At 56.7% G+C, this 20844-nt stretch overlaps 1 protein-coding gene across 4 annotated transcripts in view; it reads right to left on the reverse strand.

Annotated features, from left to right (window-relative positions):
• Window positions 1–20844, reverse strand: part of GRM4 (glutamate metabotropic receptor 4) — a gene marked incomplete at both ends in the record, with an annotated part of 106932 nt that overhangs the window by 19147 nt on the left and 66941 nt on the right. For 2 of the 4 annotated variants that reach the window (XM_081245536.1, XM_081245533.1), the window contains 4 exons: window positions 1128–1264; window positions 1456–1656; window positions 16538–16678; window positions 18811–18965. In XM_081245536.1, the coding sequence (XP_081101662.1) occupies window positions 1128–1264; window positions 1456–1656; window positions 16538–16678; window positions 18811–18965 (634 nt within the window). Of the gene's footprint in view, window positions 1–1127; window positions 1265–1407; window positions 1657–16537; window positions 16679–18810; window positions 18966–20844 lie in introns of all 4 variants that reach the window. The other 2 variants (XM_081245534.1, XM_081245535.1) reach the window with 2 other exon arrangements.

The following is a 20844-nucleotide window of genomic DNA, read 5'->3' on the forward strand; positions in this document are numbered from 1 at the left end:
ATAAGCTCCCCGGGGCAGGATTCAGACCCAGCTGACCATGGGGGATCCTGCTCGAAAACAAAACTCCCAAGGGTCGTATGGAGAAACGCCCAGAGACCGGCAGTGACAACCTAGGGTCACATGGCAGAGTGGAGAGAACCCAGCAGTCCGACTCCCAGCCCCATGAGGCCTTGCTATTCAAAGTGGTCCCCAGACCGGCCACATCAGCATCACCCAGGAGCTTGTTGGAAATGGAAAATTTTGGTCCACCCCAGACCCACTGACACAGAATCTGAGTTTTAACAAGACCCCGCAGGTGACTCCTGTGCACCCTCAAGAAGAAGTGTGCTATGGCTCAGCCCACTGGGCCTCCTCCAGGCGGCACAGGGACTTGGGTTCAGAAGAGAACAACGAATAAAGATTCAATCAGAGGACCACTAATGTGTGCCCACAGGTAAGCGTTTCTTTGCATCTTGCTCTAAATGAGTGCTAGTCACTGTTACATGTCTCTGAAGACACAACTGCTGCAAGCTAAGAGGCGATAGAAGCTGGCACGCCCTACTGAATGTGTCACAAAGTTCTGGAAAGTAAGCCAGAGCCCCATAGAGCTCCAGGCACTGGGCAAAGGGAGCCTGACTACACTTGGGAGCCGTATTCAAAGCATCAGCTCTAAACAAGTGGCTCTTAGGAGAGTTCATGCTTAGAGAACAGCAGGCTGTGCTCTTTGCCTTAAGACGTCATCCTCCTCTGTCCAGATGCAGCCCTCCCCTTCCTCACCTCTCTCCCCACCGAACCCCCACCCAAAACTTTGAGCCCCTGAACTCCAGCGTGACTTCATCTATCCAGAGTTCTTGCCCTGCGAAGGGGCAGAAGGCAAGAAGACCCCAGGCCAAGGGAAAGGGCAGGGGCAGGAAGAGCAGTAGAAGCCCAGCCACCCTGTTCTTCTCCTTCAGGGTTGGGGGGCTCAGGGCCCTCTGAGGTCTAGGGTGGGGCATGGAACGAAGCCCCAACTTGGCAGCAGCAAACCCGGGGGGGCAGGGCTAGTCGGCGGCTGCCTCCCCCTTGGCCTCCCCTCCCGGGGTTGGGGTGGCCTCTCTCCGCCGCCTAGCCCCCCGGGACCCCTCCCTGCCCTCCCGCCAGGTGCTTACTCTGAGGTGCAGGTGGTCAGTCCAGGAGCCGATGACCTTGTACTCGGCAGAGCCGTTGTGCAGCTGGTACTGGTAGATGTCATAGCGCCCAGGTGCGTCTCCATTCTCATTGAAGGTCACAGGGTTCCCCGCGATGCCTGCGGGGGCCCGTGGGGGTTCACACACTCAGCTTCTTTGCTGAGCCTTCACCCAGAGTCAGGAAGGATCGTGAGCCCAGGGGAGAGACACCTCTGTATGGAACCCCTTGGAAGCATCTGAAGAGACCCCCGTGCACTCCCACCCCATGGAGCCCCAGGACCCCCTCCCCAGGGTTGGGTGGTGCCCCCACCTGAGAAATTGACGCTGCGGATGTACTTGAGCAGCTGGGTGCCGTCCACAGGGTCCATGCGTGGGCAGAGCCCCACGCGGCCCGGACACAGGTCACGGTGCATGGCGTGCAGCGCGTGGCCCATGGCGTACACGGCGTCAATCACAAACTGCACCTTCCCCTCCTGCTCGTACGCCGAGTCCTGCCCAATGCGCTCGCGGCCTGCAACGACATATTCAGAGTGGGGGCGCCCATGAGGCCCACCATCCTCACAGGTGTATGGTGGGAACCACAGCAGCCCCCTGGGGCCCCGAGAGCCCACCTGGGCACACCTAGGTCTCCGGGCCCCTGGCCCAGTGCTCGTTCCATCACCCCAGGAGATGGTCTTGTGGAGGGCCCGGGGGATGGTCCTGAAGGTCTGCTGCCCTCACTACTGTACCGCTGGACCCTGTGCCCTGAGGCCCCAGAACAGCCAGGGCAGGCTCCCTTGTCCCCATCACCCTTGGAGGGCGGTGAGCCTGCGGGTCTCCCTGTGGCCGTGGTGCTTGCCTGCCCTCCCCCAGCCTGGCTTGGACCAAACACGGGAGCAGCTGGCCCTCACACAGGCAGGAGCTGTGACTGTCGATGAGGGCAGTGGTGCCCTACAGCAGCTCTCCCATGGGTAGCCCCAGCACAGGGTACGGATGGGGAAACTGAGGCCCAGAGAGGGGGAGAGACGTGCCACAGGTCCCTCAAGATTCAGGACACCAGATGCCCTCAATGACTTCCAGGTGCCCCAGACACCAGAAGGCACCATCACCCCCATCCACTCCTCCCCCATGCCAGTGACACCCCGCCATTAGCCACGGTGGGTGAGCTTTGCAAAATGGGGAACCCACCCCACTCACCCACTTCTCACTGCAAACAGCAGTGGCTCCCCAGGGCACTGTGACCTCCCATCCTCACCCCCTGGGCTCTGGGCACACCCAACCCCTCTGCTCTGGGCCCTGTGCAAACTCTTTGGCTGCCTGAGGTCTTGATGTCCTTTTGGTAAAAAGATCATCATCCTGCCTCACAGAAGTGCTGTGAGGCTTAAATGAGATGAGATAACAGAAAACACGTGGCACAGAGTAGCTGACTAAGCCACATTGTTATTATATTTAAGTGGTCAGAATAGAGGGTTTCTAAGGTGGGCTACAGAGGTCCCGGGGCCAGAGCAGGCCAGGAGGGCTTTCTGGAGGAGAAGGAGCTCCTGGCCTGGGCCCTGGGTAATAATGATGATGAAGAATAAGGACTGCTAACTTTTTTTTTTTAACTTGCTCCTGTTTTTTTTTTTTTTTTTAATTTTTAATTTATTTTTGGCTGCACTGGGTCTTCGTGGCTACACATGGGCTTTCTCTAGTTGTGGCGAGCAGGGGCTACTCTTCCTGGCGGTGCACAGGCTTCTCACTGTGGTGGCTTCTCTTGCTGCAGAGCACGGGCTCTACGCACGTGGGCTTTGGTAGTTGCAGCATGTGGGCTCAGTAGTTGCAGCAGGCGGGCCCTAGAGCGCGCGGGCTTCAATAGTTGTGGTGTGTGGGCTCAGCAGTTGTGGCACGTGGGCTCTAGGGCACATGGGCTTCAGTAGTTGTGGCACGCAGGCTCAGTAGTTGTGGCTCACAGGCTTAGTAGTTGTGGCACACGGGCTTAGTTGCTCCACAGCATGTGGGATCTTCCCAGACCAGGGATCGAACACATGTCCCCTGCATTGGATTCTTTTTTTTTGCGGTACGCGGGCCTCTCACTCTTGTGGCCTCTCCCATTGCAGAGCACAGGCTCCGGACGCGCAGGCTCAGTGGCCATGGCTCACGGGCCTAGCCGCTCTGTGGCATGTGGGATCTTCCCAGACCGGGGCACGAACCCGTGTCCCCTGCATCGGCAGGCAGACTCTCAACCACTGCACCACCAGGGAAGCCCCAAGGCAGGTGGATTCTTAACCACTGCACCACCAGGGAAGTCCCAAGGACTGCTAACTTTTATGGAGCATCCACTCTGTGTTGGGCACTCTTCTAAGCTCTTTATGTATATTAAGTCATTGAATACTCAGAACAGTGCTATGAGGTGAGTAACTATCCCCATTATAGAGATGGAAAAACTGAGGCACAGAAAAGCTCACTGGCATTCCAGGACCACAAAGAGCTGGATTTGCCAGGTGCTCCAGTTCCAGCCTGTGCACCACACTACACCTGAGAGATTGTAAGAGCCTGACTGCAGGGGGAGGGCAGGAAAGGGTGGGGGGATGGGGCAGGGGCTCTGAGGTGAGGACACAGGGGCCGGAGGATGGCAGAGGAGAGGAAGGGAGAGCGCTAGGGAACCCCACCTTCCCCTCCCACAGCCCCTGCATACAGCATGGCCTGCAGCCTCCTCCCTCAAGGCCAGGACAATGAAATTTACACACACACACACACACACACACACGCACACCCCACGCCTCCCCGCTAGAGGGCCAGTGCTGCACCTTACAGAAGTAATTCCCCAGCGGCCAGCAGGGTGAGTGGCTGCACCTGTGTCCCACCCTATGGGCCACGGGCCTGGGTCTCCCATGTCTGTCATGTGGGGGGTCAGGTTGAGGCCCCAGGGACCCACAGATCACCCCCTAGATTCCTCTATTTTTTTTTATTTGTTTATTTATTTTTGCGGTACATGGGCCTCTCACTGTTGTGGCCTCTCCCGTTGCGGAGCACAGGCTCCGGACGCTCAGGCTCAGCGGCCACGGCTCACGGGCCCAGCAGCTCCGCGGCACGTAGGATCTTCCCGGACCGGGGCACGAACCCATGTCCCCTGCATTGGCAGGTGGGCTCTCAACCACTGCACCACCAGGGAAGCCCGATTCCTCTATTTTTAGCCAATGCATGGTCACTGTGCCCTGCTGCCCCGGGCTCCCACGGAGCTGATGGCACATCTCATACACCTGTCTTGGCCACCAAGACTCTGTGACCAAGGTCAGAAACTGACTCCAGTACCCCAACCTCAGGGTCAGAGATCAAAGGTCCCCAGTACACAGACTGGACAGTTTAGGGGCAGATGCCCAGTTGGCTCTGGGGGCACTGCTGGGTCCAGAGAGAGCCCACAGCTTTTACGGCGTGGCCTTGGGGCTGGAGACAGGGTAGTCTTCAAGGGGACTCACCTGGCTCTCCCAGGGCTCAGCTAAGCCCCTGGCTACCCACTACACTTCACTCACACAAGACTGTCTGGGCTGAAACCCCAGCTCTACCATGTACTCTAGCTGTGACCTTGGACCTGCCACCTCATCTATCGGGCTTCAGTTTCCTCATCTGCAAAATGAGGATAATGATGGTACTTACCTCGTAGGTCGGGATAGGGTCCCTATGAGGATAAATCGGTTTATATTCACAACGGGTCATAAAGAGGGGCCTGATGCTTGCCAGGTGCTGCAGAAGTTTGTTAAACACAAGGGTACAAAGAGTTCTAAGCCCTGCCTGCCTCGGAGCTCCTGGGACAGCAGAGCTTTGCTAACAGGCAAAGCTTTCTCTAGGCCACGGCACAAACAGAAATGGATGGACAGGAGAGGCAAGTTCTCCAGCCTCAGCAGCCTGCCCTCTTTTTTTTTTTTTTTTTTTGTGGTACGCGGGCCTCTCACCGCCGTGGCCTCTCCCGTTGCAGAGCACAGGCTCCGGACATGCAGGCTCAGTGGCCATGGCTCACGGCCCCAGCCACTCCGCGGCATGTGGGATCTTCCCGGACCGGGGCACGAACCCGTGTCCCCTACATCAGCAGGCAGACTCTCAACCACTGCGCCACCAGGGAAGCCCTAGCCTGCCCTCTTGTTCAGGGCTTCTGATCACAGCTTCTGAGAGCCAGGAGAGAAGCGCAAGGGACAATCCTGTCCCCAAAGGGTGACAGAGGGGCCTGGGGCAGGGTTGCATGGAAGGCCTCAGACCCAGACCCCACCATCACCCCCAGCCCCCAGGTCCTGCCCTCTGTATCCCACTGCTCCATGCTCCCAAAGTTCCCATCATGCCCTCATTTCACATGGATGAGAGACTGAATTATTAACCAGGACGGAGGGGGAGGCTGCAGCCACTGCAGAGAAGCAGCAGCTCTATCCTAAGGCCAAGGACACACCAAGCCAAGGGACCCTGGCTGAGACGCCCTCAGCCCCCTCCTCTCCCTATCTTCCCAGGGGTCCCTCCTCAGTGGTCCAGCTGAAGCATCCATCCCTGGGCCACTCAGGTCCAGGACCACGTGCTCTCACTGGGGTCACGAAGCCACCTGCACCGGCACTGGAATACAGATGACCCCACAGGAGGTCCTCACCAGGGGAGCCCACCTCTGCCTGGGGAGGCTCCCGTGGGAAGGGCTTTGAGGTCCTGTGGGCTGTGGGCTGTCAGTGGCCCTTGAGCACTGACCCTTTGGGATCTCCACCCCAGAGTTGTCATGGTGCCAGCCATGGACTTCTAGAGATTTCCCGACACACTTTCACGTCCTTGACTTTCGTCTCAAGTCTGCCCCCAATTACAAATGAGATAACAGGGCAGTGAGGTGCCCTGCAAAGGGCCTTAATTTGAAAGGAAGCGGCGGGCCTTGAGTGTGACCCCCTACACACACACACACCCCTCAAACTCCAAGGGCACTTCCCCTGAGCCCCACAGGAAGCAACAATGACAGAGCTTAAGTGTGCTCCCTTTGGGGGAGGGGGAAGGGATCACAAATACAAGTCAAACAAGGTCAAGACATGCTGTCCTGAACGTTGGAAGCTGTGCCCATAACCAGTGCAGCTCTCTGCACACCTTCGACTCTTCAGCAAATAACTCTGCAGCATGGCTGGTGCTTCCTCTTCCCCGAGCCTCTGGGACGTAGGCCAGACTGGCCCCGGTCACAGAGGAGGTAACTGAGATTTGCAGGTGGTCGAGTATGGTACCCAGAGTCTTGAGGGAATCCTGGCCCCCAGCAGGTGTTCCTACCCACCTGGGGATTGGCCTGGCTGGTGAGTGGCTGGGATTTGAACCTGGATCTCTCTGGCTCCCAAAGAATTTCCACCACCCTGAACTGTCTGCCTCCTTCTTCTCCCTTCATCCAGCCCCGACCTGCCTTCCCCTTTCTCTGGGGCTCAGGCCTTGCCCCAGTTGTCTGGCCAGGCCTAACCAGGAGCTAAGGATCCCTGTCTCCAGGGCTGGAGGAGGCAGATGGCCATGGAGGGAAGCGGGGGGTCAGAGAATCCCCTTTCATGGGTGGTTGGGACCCCCAGGCCCAGGCAGGGGAACCACAGTTCTGGCAGGAAACAAGACACACATTTCCAGAGAGCTCCTAGAGGAGATAAATTCCAGACACATGGCAACAATGACAGCAGCAACAGTTTGAAGATGTCCTAATTGTGTCCTGAGGCACAGTGAGCCAGAGATGTGTTTGGCTCGGCCACAGATGACAGCCAGCCCCGGACATCCGGGAGAGGATTTTCTCCTCAAAACCCCCGCAGCTGTGGTTACTACGGCGACTGCAGCCTTTGTCTGCAGGTTGTAAATTGTAATTGAAATGAGTTTTCAAGGTTGAAATAATCAGAGTTCCTCCCTGTCTCCCTGCTCACCTCTCCACAACTAGTCACCCCACCCAGCAGCAATCCTCCTGAGTTCTAGGCTCATGTGTACACACACACACACTCCCTCACATAAAGGTATACAAAATCAGCCACATATACCCTCCCATATTTTCACATCTACACATATAAAGTAGCAACACACAAACCTGCATGCATTTATATACATCCCTATACACACATCTATGTTCAAACATGTAGAAACATAAGTGTCCATATAAACACGTACTCTATATATTGGGTTGACCAAAAGTTCGTTTGGGCTTTTTTTAAGATTTTTTTTTTTGATGTGGACCATTTTTAAAGTCTTTATTGAATTTGTTACAATATTGCTTCTGTTTTTATGTTTTGGTTTTTTGGCGCGAGGCATGTGGGATCTTAGCTCCCCGACCAGGGATCGAACCTACACTCCCTGCACTGGAAGGCGAAGTCTTAAGCACTTAGGCCCATCAGGGGAGTCCCTCGTTTGGGTTTTTGTAACATCTTACGAAAACCCAAACAAACTTTTTGGCCAACCCAATACACAGCTACACAATTAGCATGACACTCCTACAAGCATGTGGTCATTCAGATTCACTGTCAGCTGAGAAGCCCCACAAGCAGGTGCTGACAAGGATGTGAGTGCAAGTGTTTCATCTGGGAGGTGATGGCTGGAAGCACAAATTGGGGGTGAGGAAGTGAGGCGGAGATGGGAAGGGATGGGAAGACACTAACGCCCGGTGTGAGGCTCAACCCTGTGGGGGGCTCTAGAAAACTGTGTAGCCTATGCCTCAGGGCTGTCCCATCTGAGGGGATAAATAGCCCCGCTCCCACCAGTCTCAGGCTGCAGACTGCTCCCGGGGGCATTAACTCCATTGGCAAAGCAGGGCTGGGGAGTGCCGAGGGGACCTGGGGCACCACACCCACAGGTTCAAGTCCACACGTGTAATCGGCGTAGGTGTGTGGACATACCACACACATCTACACACATATAAACTTGCACCTACATACAAATGCGCAAACATACACACCGGTTTTCATCCCTTGTGCAAACTTCCAGGGAGCAGGATAAGAGGGTCCTAAGATGCCCCCCCAAGGGAGAGCTGTCTAGTGTGTGGTTCTGCCCTGGACCAGCCATATGACCCTGGTCAAGTAAAATTTACATCCCCCAGATGTAAATCCAGGGTAATAATACTTACCTTGAGGGGCCACTGAGAGGATTCAAGGAGGCGCAGCCGTAAAACACACAGCATCATGCCTTACACATAGTGCTCTCTAAGCCTCCGTTTTCCTCTCCTCCCTAACACTTCCCGGAGGATAACTCCCCACCCCCGGAGGCCTCCACCCCAGCCCTGGGCTGCAACCCCATCCTGTCTGCAGCCCGGCACGTGCTGGGTCTTCCCAGACCCCCAAAAGATGAGCGTGGGGTGCCCACCTCATGGGCAGGGGCCCAGGTCAGCTCACCCACTGACACTCAGATGGGGGAGGAAGCTGCCACCTGTGCTTCCTAGCCAGTCCCCCTCTTTCCTGACTCTGCCTGTGGTTGAGCCATTCTCCTCATCACCTCCCTGGAACACACAGGTCTTTCTGAGGGTCCCTGAGTCCTGCTCCGGAGGCCAGGCTCCAACACCCCAGCATCCCCAGAAGTCACAGAGCAGGTTCCCCATCCTTGTCTGGAGTCGCACCCTTGTTCTTCAGCCCCATTCATACCACGGTGTCTGCCAGCCCCTCCTCTTGAACTTTCAACCTCCATCAAGCCACCTGCTTTCCGGGTAGGGCACCTCTAAACAACTCAGCCAGGTCCCCCAACCCCTAGATCTGTTCCGCCAACTCCCGTCCTGGGGAACCCTGAGCCAGCCCCAGTGTCTTGGGGGGTTAGGGGTGGGGGCCCGTAATGGTCACCCCCTCAGGGGCGGGGAGGTGAAGGGTCTTGCCCAGCAGCGGGGGCAGGGGGTGGTGGCTCCTGACTCTCTTCCAGGTGCTCTCTTTCTGGCTCTCAGTGGGGGTACAGCCCAGGGCTCCCCAAACTTGAGCCAGCCTCAGGCCCCTTTTGAAGGAAAACAATTCTGTCCCAGGATGATCCTAGGATGAATATGGCCCCAGGATGAAAATACTGACATCAGAGGCTGAAGCCCTGGCAGTGACAGCTACTTCCAACTGCAAATGATCACAGGAGCAGAGAAGTTGTCTTTGCAATCTGTAAAGACCGCTTTCGGAAGGCCGTCGAATGAAAATGCCAAGTTCAAGAATCGTCATGGAACTCCTAGGTCCCTGAGCGTCTGACCTCAAGAACGTATCCCCAGATGTCCACAGACCCTAATCCAAGAAACAGGACGTGGACGTCCGGCCAGATGGGAGCAGCTTGACACGCCACACACACCCCCATTCAGCCTCTCACTGGCCTGCCAAGTTGCTTAGCATCTCTTAACCTCGATCCCCTTGTCTGTAATGAGGTCGGCTCCCGGGACCATTAGAGAAGAGTGATACCTGCAGCAGAAGCCACACTCGGCACCTGCACAGGCCAGCTCCCAGGGAAGGCCGTTCTCTACCCCTCACTGGTTCTGCCCAGCCCAGGGGCCTGGGCTTAGCTCTCCCAGACTGGGTCAGACTGGGGCCAGGGGTGAAGGGGAGGCAGCTCGCGGGGCCGAAGTCACAGCCAACCCCCCATGTGGATGCCCCTTCTCCCTCATCACCCAGCCATGCTCCTTTTCCTTCCAGGAGCATCTAGATTTTCCTCTACTGGATCTTTGCTGTCAACATAGAAATATGTTTTCATTTCTTCCATTTAAACAGAAACCCTTTCTTGACCCCACTTTTCCCCCAGCTAGCATCCCTCTCTCCCTGTTTACAACAAAACTTCTCAGAAGGGTTGTCCTTACTCACTGTCATCAGTTGCTCTCCTCCATTTTTCTCCTGACCAACCCCAGTCTGGGTTTTGCACCCACCTCTCCCAGGAATCTCCACGTGGCTAAGCCTGACCCTCCACCCACCCCCATCTCAGTGCACCACCAAGAACCTCAGAGTCATCCTTGATTTTCTGTCATCTTTCTCTCACCTCAAATCCTTTAGCAACCTCTGAGGCCACACTGCAAAACTGATAAGGAATCAGACTCCTTCTCACCATCTCCATGGCCACCACCTGCTCCAAGTTCCCATCACCTCCCACTTGGACTACAGCCCCGGCCCCTAACTGACCTCCAGCTCTGCCCTCACCCCCATCTCTGCTCCAGGAGGCAGCCAGAGTGAGCCCATTATAACATAAATCTGATCACGTTAACCCTTTTTCAAACCCTGCCATGGCCTTGTCTCATTTGGCATTAAAAGACTAAATCCTTACAAATTGTCGGCAAGGCCCACAGACCTGTGCCACCCCGCCCCACCTCTAGGACCTCATCTCCTACCTGTTGATCCCTCTGCTCCAACCACATGGGTCTCCTCACTGCTCCCCAGACCTGCCAGGCCTGAGCCTACCTCAGGGCCTTTGCACACGCTGTGCCCTCTGCCTGGCATGCTCTTTCCCATTCACCTTCCCAGTGAGGACTTCTGACCTCCTGATTTAAAGGTGCAACATCCCTAGTCTCCCAGAACTCTCAAGTAGGCCTCCTGGATCTGTCCTCTCTGGTCTCATGATTAAGCTCTCTGGAGGCCCTCAGCTCTGACTACCAGGACCACACCATCATGTACCACCTTGTCTCCAAGGCCATATCATCTCCCACCTGCAGGGGGAGCCCCCCAGGGCAGGTCTGTCCCCTTCACAGAGCCCAGCACAGGGCTGGGGACACAGTCAGCCTCTGAGTAAACGCCAGCTGAACAAGTAAGAAACAGCACTGAGGGGAAGGGCTCAGGACCCCTGTGGCCACCAGGTGGCTGACGGCTTGGGCAAACTCTAATGAGTGGCACAACCTGGCACATAGTAGGTAATCCCAAATGTGGGTCTTCCTTCCTTTCCCCAGGTTCCTTTAGGAATGTGGAAGTGAAAAGAGCCACAAAGCCAGGCTGGAATAGCCAGAGGGCCCTGGGGCTGGGACATCAGCTGGCCTGAGGCAGGACATCCCTGGAGCCAGATGGCCAGAGTTCAAATCCCAGCTCTGCCATTTACTACCTGTATGACCTTGGGAAAGTCTTTAACTTCTCTGTGCCTCGGTTTTTCATCTGTAAAATGGGTTGCTGTGAAAAGCAAATGCAAAACACTAAAACAGAGCTTGACATGTAATAAATGCTATATAAATATCAGCTGTTATTATTGTTATTGCTGTTGGCACAGGCTGGGTGATCAGCATCTCCCCACACATCCCCAGCTGCCATGCAGCCACCGTCCCTCTCAGAACTCCCGTCCCCTGGGAGCAGCGGGCAGTAAATTTCTCCTATCTCCTCGTAAACCAGGCCTTCCTCCACTCAGCCATCACCTGGCTGGCAGTCCTGTCAAAAAGACGGATGCCACATCTGCCTTGTTTACAGCTTTAATTCCCAAGCCCTGCTCTGCGGGCTCCTGGGGAGGGGGCCAGGAGAGGAGGTGGGAGGTGGGCACTGCCCTCCCGCAGGCCTTGACAGCTGCAGAGACGCCCTGCTCCGTGACCCCTATCTCGCTCAGGTGTGGAGCAGCCCGCAGGCCATCTTCTAGTGCTTGCGGCAGATCACCTCCACTCCTTCTCTGGGAAACCATGAGAGGCAGCTCTGCTAGGAACAGGGCTCTGGGGAATGGAAGTGGGTGGTATGATCCCCATTTTACAGATGCGGAAACTGAGGCCTCAAGAAGTGACCTGCCCCAGGTCGCACGGCTAGGAAGTGGCAGCACTAGGATTCACACTCAGTTCAGGGGGACTCTCACAGTTGTGTATTTGAGAAAGAATGGGTGCCCACGACCACTTGCCGCTTTGAGACACACCAGCCCAGTCTCCAACTGCCAGGGCCTGCCACTCTTCTGAGACTCTCTGGCCACAGAAGCCCTCTTTGCCAGCCATTTGGCATGTGGAGGCACTGAAGAATTAACACCCTCTGGGAACAGCCAGCAATGATTGACGGGAGTTGGTGTACACACACCCCAGCTCCCTCACACCTCCAGTGGGATGACTGCCAGGCGTGCTCCTTTCCGTCTCCAGAGCCCCCGGGGGAGTAAAGCTCCAGCTGTTCACAGTGGTAACCTGCTTGGTATCACACCCTTTATGTCTGCCTTCCCTCCCCTACCAATGTTTCCTGGGATTCTCTCCCAAAGAAACGACTGGCTCTCAATTCCTTGTCTTGAGGAGAATTCAACTTTTTTTTTCTTGGCTGCGCTGCAAGGCTTGTGGGATCCTAGCTCCCCAACCAGGGATCGAACCCCAGCTCTTGGCGGTGAAAGTGCGGAGTCCTAACCACCAGACCACCAGGGAATTCCTGAGGGGAATTCAACTTAACACAGCCTTGAAGGATGGATCGGATCTTTCCAAGTGTAAGACCCCAGCATGAGATGGTCCTTCCCACCCTCTGAGAAGGTCATCAGGCCCGTCTGTTGCCCTGGGGAGGGAAGGCATGGACTTGGCAGAGCAAAGGGCAGGGGAACACAGGAGTGGCATCGCTCATGCTGAGATCCTGGGCAGGGCCTGAGGGACTGAGACAGGCAGAGGCTGGCTATTGAAACTGTTAGCACTGAGGGGACCAGAGTGGGCCCACCCAGTGTGGATGGGCAGGCAGCCTGGAAGAAGTGAGCGTGAAGCTAGGCTCGGGAGGCAGAGTGAGGCAGGTGGAGAATACAGGGCTAGCTGAGGGCAAGCGAGACGGTGGCTGGGGACGTGGGCGGAAAGGAAGTGGGAGAGGCAGGTGGGGCACCAGCTGGAGAGCCGGGCTGCCTGGGTATGAATCCAGCTCTGCCAATTCTCTAGCACTGCGATGTTCACCAATCACCTCAGCGTCCTCTTCTGCAAAATGGATGCAACACTTGTGACAGCCTATACCACCCACCCTCAGGATGGTGTCCTCCCCATCAGGGATCCTACAACCGACAGAATCCTTACGGCAGACCTGAGCTGTTAAATTACCCAGTTGCAGGTAAATCCCACGTCTCCCCCTCCCTCTCTATCAACAACAACCACCATTTTATAAGCGCTGATCATACACATCCTTTTTTTTTTTTTTTTTTTTTTGTGGTACGTGGGCCTCTCACTGCCGCGGCCTCTCCCGTCGCGGAGCACAGGCTCCGGAAGCGCAGGCCCAGCGGCCATGGCTCACTGGCCTAGCTGCTCCGCGGCATGTGGGATCTTCCCAGTCCGGGGCACGAACCCGTGTCCCCTGCATCGGCAGGCGGACTCTCAACCACTGCGCCACCAGGGAAGCCCCATACACATCCTTTTTCAGCCAGCTTCTTCATACTCTTCAAACACATCACCAATCCTCCCAACAACCTATTGAGATGGGTGGTGACTTCCCTGCCTTCTCTGAGACTCAGAGAGGTTAAATAACATGTCCAAGGTCACACAGCAGGGAGGAGGCAGAGTCGGACCCAGACCCTGACACGTTGACAGGTGCCCGGTCCACAGCCCGTACTCCATGGGTGTCACCCCAGCCCTCCTGGCCTAAGGGACAAGCTCAGCTCAAACCTGGGTGGGGCCCCGAGAAGCCAGAGCTGCCTCCCCCTCACCCAGGGTGGGTCTGAGGTCCCACAAACATTCCCAGCAGCTCCCCCACCCCTCACCTCACCCAGAGATGGACAGGCTCACTGTGCCTGATGTGGGGCCACCCAAGGACACTTACCAGCCTCTGCTGGGGCTTCAGATGCAGCGAGAAGGATCCAGGTCAGCTGGAATATGCTGTCCTTCCACCCCTCCCTGGGACACACACCCCAAGCTCATTCCAGGCTCTGATGCTTTGCTCACGCCTTCCCCACTGCCTGGGGTGCACACCGTCACCCCTTCTATCACCCACCTCTCCTTCTGAGGCAGTGGTTCCCATATTTGGCTGCACAGTAAACCACAGGGGCACCTTTTAAAAATCCTGATGCCCAGGTGGTACCCAGGGCCAATTACATCAGAATGTCTGGGGCTGGGAGCCAGGCATCGGTCGGCATTTGAAAAGATCCCCAGGTGATTCGATGCAAACAAAGCTGCTCTTGCCCGAGGTTCCCAGCCCTAAATACACATAAAATCCACTGGGAGAGCTTGAAAAACCACCCACCCCTGAGGTTCTGCTTAGTGGGTCTGGGGGTGGGGCCCTAGTAGAGCTCTAAAAGTTCTAGGTGATTCTGATGCACAGCCAGGCTTGAGCACCACCCTCTTACAGTTCACCAAGTGCCTCCAATCAGCTTTCTCACCTGCATCCCCAGACACCCTCTGGGCTGGCTCACCACCAATCCCATTTCTCAGATGAGAAAGCTAAGGTCCTGACAGGGTACAGCTGGCCTCAGGTTCCCAGTGAGACTCTACACTCCCCTGAATCCTGATCAAGCCCTCCTTCCCCACCTGCTCTGACATCCCACACACCTCCCTGAGGGCACCTAGAGAGGTGCCCGCCACGCCAGTTCACCAGCAGCTGGGGAGTCCTGATGAGGACTGGGAGTCTGCAAAGAGCTTACAGGGACTGACCAAGGCCTTCTCCCTGCCTGCCCCTCCCAGACCAAGAGGAGACTCCAGAAAGCCCCTCTCCCTTGGTGAGCCAGACACAGGGGCCAAGACGTCCCCTTATCCATGTTGCCCCCACTTTCAGTCTCACCCATCCCCATCTCCAAGCTAGGTCTCGTGACCTATAATCAGGGTGAAGATACAATCTTCTATCCCCACTTGGGCACTTTTGAGAATAAAAGGGGATGCTCTCAATAATTATGCCAGGAAGAGAGAAGTAAACAGGATGCTCCTACCCATGAGGGCCCAGCCTCCCATGCCCAGGCATGTTTGTACTTCTTACACCTTTGTTGTGATTACTGCCTCATAAAGACCTTTGCTGTGCAGCCTTGGGCAAGTTGCTTGACCTCTCTGACCCTCCATAGCCTCCATAATATGGGGGTCATGAGTCCCTAGACTTGTTGTGAGGGTGAAATGAGATGATGTTGTCAAAATGTCTGGAACATAGTAAATGCATAGTAAAGAGTGGTGTTTATGGTTATTAGCTCACCCAGGAACGTCGCCCCTACGTAAGACAGACATGCACATATATACCTTCTCTTTTAGACACTCATGTGCATACACAGTCACATACAGTCACGCACACAAGGGTGTACACACACTGCTGCCTACACCCACAGGAGTCTGCCTCCGTCCCCAAGGGACACCCACAGTCCTAAGTAGCCACGATTGCCCTGGCCACCAGAGGTCAGCATGCTCCCCACTGGCCCACCCACCTCACCATGCTCCCTCCTCCCCTGGCCCTAGTGGACCAACCCCCCCGCCCCCAACTGCCAGTGATTCCATGCAGCATGTCCCTGCGGCTGATCCAGTGGCCCTTGCTCATCTGGCCCTCTGCCCAAGCTGCACGCATCAGCCCAGGAGACTATAAGAGGGAGTTCATCATCTTTGCATGGCCACCACTCACGGTTGAGGGGTACACAGAGCCCTCCCAATGTCCCTGAAGCCAGGTCCTGCTGCAGAGCTACCCAGGCAAAGAGTGCACAAGGACCCACATCCAACTGTATCAAAGGTGAATGCGCCAAGATGGCTACCGTAGGGGTCTGAGGGCCTAGAACTCAGACCTGGGTCCATATTCTGCTCCACCACCTTTCATCTGCGGGAACTCAGGTCCCTTTACTTACCTTCTCTGAGCCTTTGTTTTCCAATCTATAAAATCGACCCATCGTCCCATCCTCCCATGGCTCATTCCCTGTCCTTTTCAGGACTGCTGAAACGTTACCTTGAAGGGAAGCCATCCTCCTTCTTATCTATTTTGTTGCTACTGCACTTTTTCCTTCTGACATAGTCTATAGTTTACTTACATATCTCGTTTATTGTCTGTCTCCCCATTAAAATAAAAATTCCAAGAGCTTTTTGGCTCTTTCATTCACTGCTATATCCATGGTGCTTAGAAAAGGGCCAGGGAGTGGGAGTCAAACTGGTGTCTGTTGAGTGACTGTGGGAACCTGGAGGGGTTAGAGATGGTTTCTGTAAAGTGCTCAGACCGGTGAGCGTTAGGATTCACAGGGCAGCTGGGGTCAGTCAGTTCTCTGGGCTTGCCATAGGGGCGTCCAGATGAAGCCCAAGGTGAGCAGCCAGACGGCACCTCTGCCCAGACCCAGGAGCCCCTTCCCCTGCTCAGCAGCGTCCTACGGCTGATGGTCTGAGAGATCACCGAGGTTTCAGCTACCCTAAGCCCACCCACCGGCAAGGCCCTGGTGTCAGACCTTGAGTCAGTCCTGGCCCCGCCCCTTCTGGCCCCCCCACCTTAGGGTTCCGCCCCTTCTGGCCCCCAACTCCACCCCCAGGCAGCACCGCCTGGGCCCCTGGACACTGCTACCCCTGCGGCAGTGTCCCGCAGCCACCGCCCACCCAACCTGACACTCTCAGCCTTCTCCCCCATAGCCCCACCCCCTCAGGGCCCACCCTGGCCCCGCCCCCTGAGGCTCAGTCCCACGCCCCGCCCCACGCGCGTGCTCACTGGTGCACTTCTTGACATGGCTGCCTTTCTTGAGCGCGTGGCGGCTCAACTTGCAATGGAAGTTGTCCTCCCAGAACTCAGCAAACCAGATGTTGCGCCGGTTGTTGTCCAGCGTGCGGCTGGAGAAGTAGCGGTCGAAGCCTGACAGGGAGCCAGGATGTCAGGACCTCGCGCCTCCCTTCCCCACCCGCCCCCTCCCCTTCCCGCTTCCCGCAGCTTTCACGTGGCCCAGGCAGAGGGAGGCGGAAGGGAAGAGCACATCCTCTGATCCAGGGCCCAGCCGGAAAAAACAAAATGTGGACCATTTCATTTCCTTCACAATGAAAAGAGCTGTATTAAATTCCAGGGAGAGCCTGTGTAATCTTACAACTGCTTCCTTTATGGAAGAAGTACAGGCTGAGGGTGTTTCCGCTGCTTCTTAACCACCAAAATGGTAAGATGGGGCCTCTTTGAGAAGGAGTCACCTGGGGGCCCTGAGATTAGAGCAGAGAGGCTGGTGGGGGGCAGGCACCCAATACTGGGAGCACCTGAGCATTCTAGTTCTGAAGAGGAGACCGGACCAGAGATGGTAGGGAATGACCCAGGTCACACAGATAAGATGGGGAGCTGGACCTTCCTCCTTCAAGTCCAGAACATCCCCATCACTGACAGAGGCAGCCTCCTTCTCCAAATGCTCCTAAGGGCTTACCCACTGTGCTGTAAGCCTAGAAAACCCCATCCCAGGGTAGGCAGGCTGGTGAGTGAATATCCCCTTCTCTCTCCTACCAGTGCCCCCTCTATAAATATCATGATCATTCCGTGTCACGGGCACAGTTGTCTGACTGTTGGAGCTGTCAGGGAGGTTCTGGCACTGGTGGGGGACTGGCCTTAGAGCAGAGTTTCTCAACCTTGACCCACTGACACTAGGCCCGATCATTCTTTGCTGGGGTGGGGGGCTGGAGCGGCAGGGGTACATTTCAGGATATTGAGCAACATCTCCGGCCTCTACCCACTAGATGCCAGAAGCATCATTCCCTAATCGTGACAACCAAAAATGTCTCCAAACGTTACCAAACGGCCCTTGGGGATCAAAATCACCCCCAGGTGAGAACCACTGCTCTAAAGGCTCCTCTAATGTCCCAGAGGTAAAAGGGATTTGTCTGGCAAGTCCAGGGTTCAGATCCCAGTTCTGCCACTTAATAGCAAGTATGTGTCACTTACTGCCACTACATGTCACTAAATCTCTCTGATCCTTAAATGTATTCACCCACTAAATGTGGATAAAAGTTTCTTTTGGGGTTGCAGGGAAGACTGAATGAGGTGTCTGTAAGGGGCCTGGCGTTTGCGGGTACCAAGAGCCATAGTTATTGTTATTTTGTGTTTATTATGGCTTGAGGCTGAGAGGGGAGGTGTGGAAACTTCTGCGGCCTATGCTCCCTCTGCCTCAGGGTGAGTAGAGGACACGGCGGTGTGACCCACATCCCTTCCCTGCTCAGGCCTCGGTCTCTTGGAAAGTTTGGTGGAAGCAGATGTCTGCAGGCCTCTCCACCTCCATCCATGCTGGATTCTATTGACCAGAGCAAGAGCAGGGGAGAAGGCCCTGGGAGCCTGCCTCCCCCATGGGGAGGACAGTGAGGTCCCTGCCAAACTGAGCCATTAATAGGAACTTCACGCCTCACGCACAGCAAGGTCCTGGCCAGAGCAATCTGTTCCTGCCCAGGGTGACTGGGTTCTGCCCCAAGAGGAAGGGATGCCGGGCAGGGCAGGCGCAACCCCTGCCCCCACACCCAGGGCCTGCCAGACCCAGGCGGGCTCTGCAGGGAGGGCCCTGCCCCCTGGCATGGCACCCTCTTCTTGTAGCTTGCTGGCAGTGCCCGGCCCCATTCTGGCAGAAGATGCACTCCAGGCGGGGCAGGGATCTCACCTCTTCTATCCCAGATGGGAGGAGGGATGAGAGGATATAGGGATGAAGGAGAGCCCTTGATAAATGAGCCTCCTCTACTTGCCACCATCTCCCACACCCACAAATATCTGAGACGGAAGGAAGAAAGGTCCTGAATCTGGATTTGAATCCTGCTGGGTTAAGTGTGGCCAGAAAGGCTTCCTATCCCAGAACCCGAGCACAAAGAAGCTGCGAGCCAAGGAAGAGGAAAGACAGGATGCAGGGAGATGAGGAGCGGGAGAGGAAGGGCACGGGGCGACGCTAAGAAGGAACCATCGGGGTGACACTGACAGCGGTGGTGGACGGTGCCAAGTGAGGGCAGCGGGCGTGCCGTCCAGGCTGCCGGGCCTACCTCGCACGGACATCCTCTTGGGGAGGATAGTGACGGCACCCTCGGCCACCTCCTCCAGGTGCAGCACAGGGGCGATCTTGGAGCCCCAGCTGTCCGAGCCCATCCAGAAGAAGTGGCCGGTCTGGTTGGCCTTCCGGGCCGCCTCCAGCACACGCCTGTGGGAACACGCACCAGCCCAGCCCAACCCAGCCGTGTCTGCCCACGCGGCTGCCGCCACCCTGGCCACACCTGCCCTTGGCTGACCCCCTTCCCCGAGGCCCACACCTGTCCCCCTCTCAGCCTGTGCCTGGATCCCCCATCCTGACCCCCATGAGCCCAGGGCCCATAGCCGCCCCGGCGCCCGTGTCGTACCCGCAGGCCCACAGTTCCCTGCTGCCCTGGCCCACGCCTGCCCGTAGGCCCACGGCTTCCCCTCTCACCCATACGGCACCCCTAGCCCCTGTCTGTCTCCCAGACCCATTCCTGTCCCCTGGGGCTACCTCAGTCCCTGCAAAGACCACAGCTGTTTCCCTCAGTTTGTACCTGCCCCACGTCTGACTCAGGTCCCCAGAACCTCATCTGCCCAGGCTCTGTCCTCTCAGGTACATGCCACCCTGGTCCTAAGCCCAGACCCACATCCCTTGGCCCTTTCTCACATTTATATCCACTGTCTCTCTCTCTCACACCCACCCCCCCACTACACCCTTCCCCCTCTGCATGCCACCTCCTTCTGTGCCAAAAGTCCAGGTGCTTCAAAGAGCTGCTCCCCACACCCTCCTGGATGGATGAAAGGGTGCGGGCAGCCAGGGCCTCACCCCTCCCCAGGCCCACAGTGACAGTGGTCCTAGTCAAGTCAGGGGCCCTGGAGCCCAGCACAGGGCCCAGCCCACAGGAGGCTTTCAGCCAGTGCTTAACGGATGCTTGAACTAAGTGGCCCCTCAGAGACATCTAGGAGGAGAAAAATAGGAAGGACTGGGCAGAATTCTCCCAATGCACCTCCTTCCACGGGGAGAGACTGGAGCAAGCAACTTGCTCAAGATCACACAGCGAGAGGCCAGGATACTAGAAACTGTCCAGGCCCTTCCCATGGACAAGGCCAGGACAGACTCCGGGGCTTGGGGTGGTTGCTGCGCCTGTGCAGGAGGTGGCCAGCTGGGGCAGGACCGCCTGGGGCTGCCAGGGAGAGATGTTTCCCAGCCCTGGGGCCCACACCTGCCCTCCTCCATCATCTCCTGATGGACATTCCCAGACCCCCAAAGCTGCCGCAGCCCAGGCAGGGCCCAGTAATTGTAGGTGAAACCTCAGAACCCATACCACAGCCTATTAATACCCGCCTGCATCCGGCCAGCCAGAGATGACCAGAGCTGCCAAGACTCCATCTCTGTAAAGTCACCTGGGTTTATTTTTACTTCTGGTTGCTTCTGAAACGCCTGTGGATTTCCAGAAATGCGCCCCCCTCCCTCACACCCCCCCACCCCCCGAAGCTGCTCAGGGAGTCAGTCTCAGGCCCTTCCCCCTCTCTCCCAGGGGCCACTTCTCTGGGACACGTGGCACCTTCATCCTCCCCTCCCCGCGTGTGGGTCCGTCAGAGCCGCACGGGAGGCCTGGAGTGGGGTGCGTCCCAGGGCGCAGTGGGACCCAAGTAGTGCTGGGCTCCGGGGTGGGAGTGGGGGCAGGGGGGCAGCGACTGGTGACTGCAGGGAGGGAAAGAGCTCAGAAGGAGCCCCTCCTGCCCCCGTTGCCAGCGGACCTGTGGCAATAGGAATTTAGGGGACCTGAAAGCTTTGAGGGGGTCAGGAGCAGCCTCTGTTTTCAGCTTGGAGCTGCCAGATGGATCCTGAGGACTCCCACGCCCTGGTCCTTCGAGGCCTGAGAAACACCTACTAGAGCTGGTCCTTGTGGCTTTTGAGGCCTTAATGACCTTCCCGAACTACCCCCTTCCACCCCTCCAGGGACCCGACAATGTCTCCTGGGGGGATATCTGTTTTGCTGAAACTCAGGAGTCCAGGATGGGGTCTTCACAAGTGGAACAGAGTGCTGGAAAGAATGCGACCC

The sequence above is a fragment of the Mesoplodon bidens genome (genome assembly GCF_964165515.1).
Source record: "Mesoplodon bidens genome assembly, chromosome: 10".
Lineage (NCBI taxonomy): Eukaryota > Metazoa > Chordata > Mammalia > Artiodactyla > Ziphiidae > Mesoplodon > Mesoplodon bidens.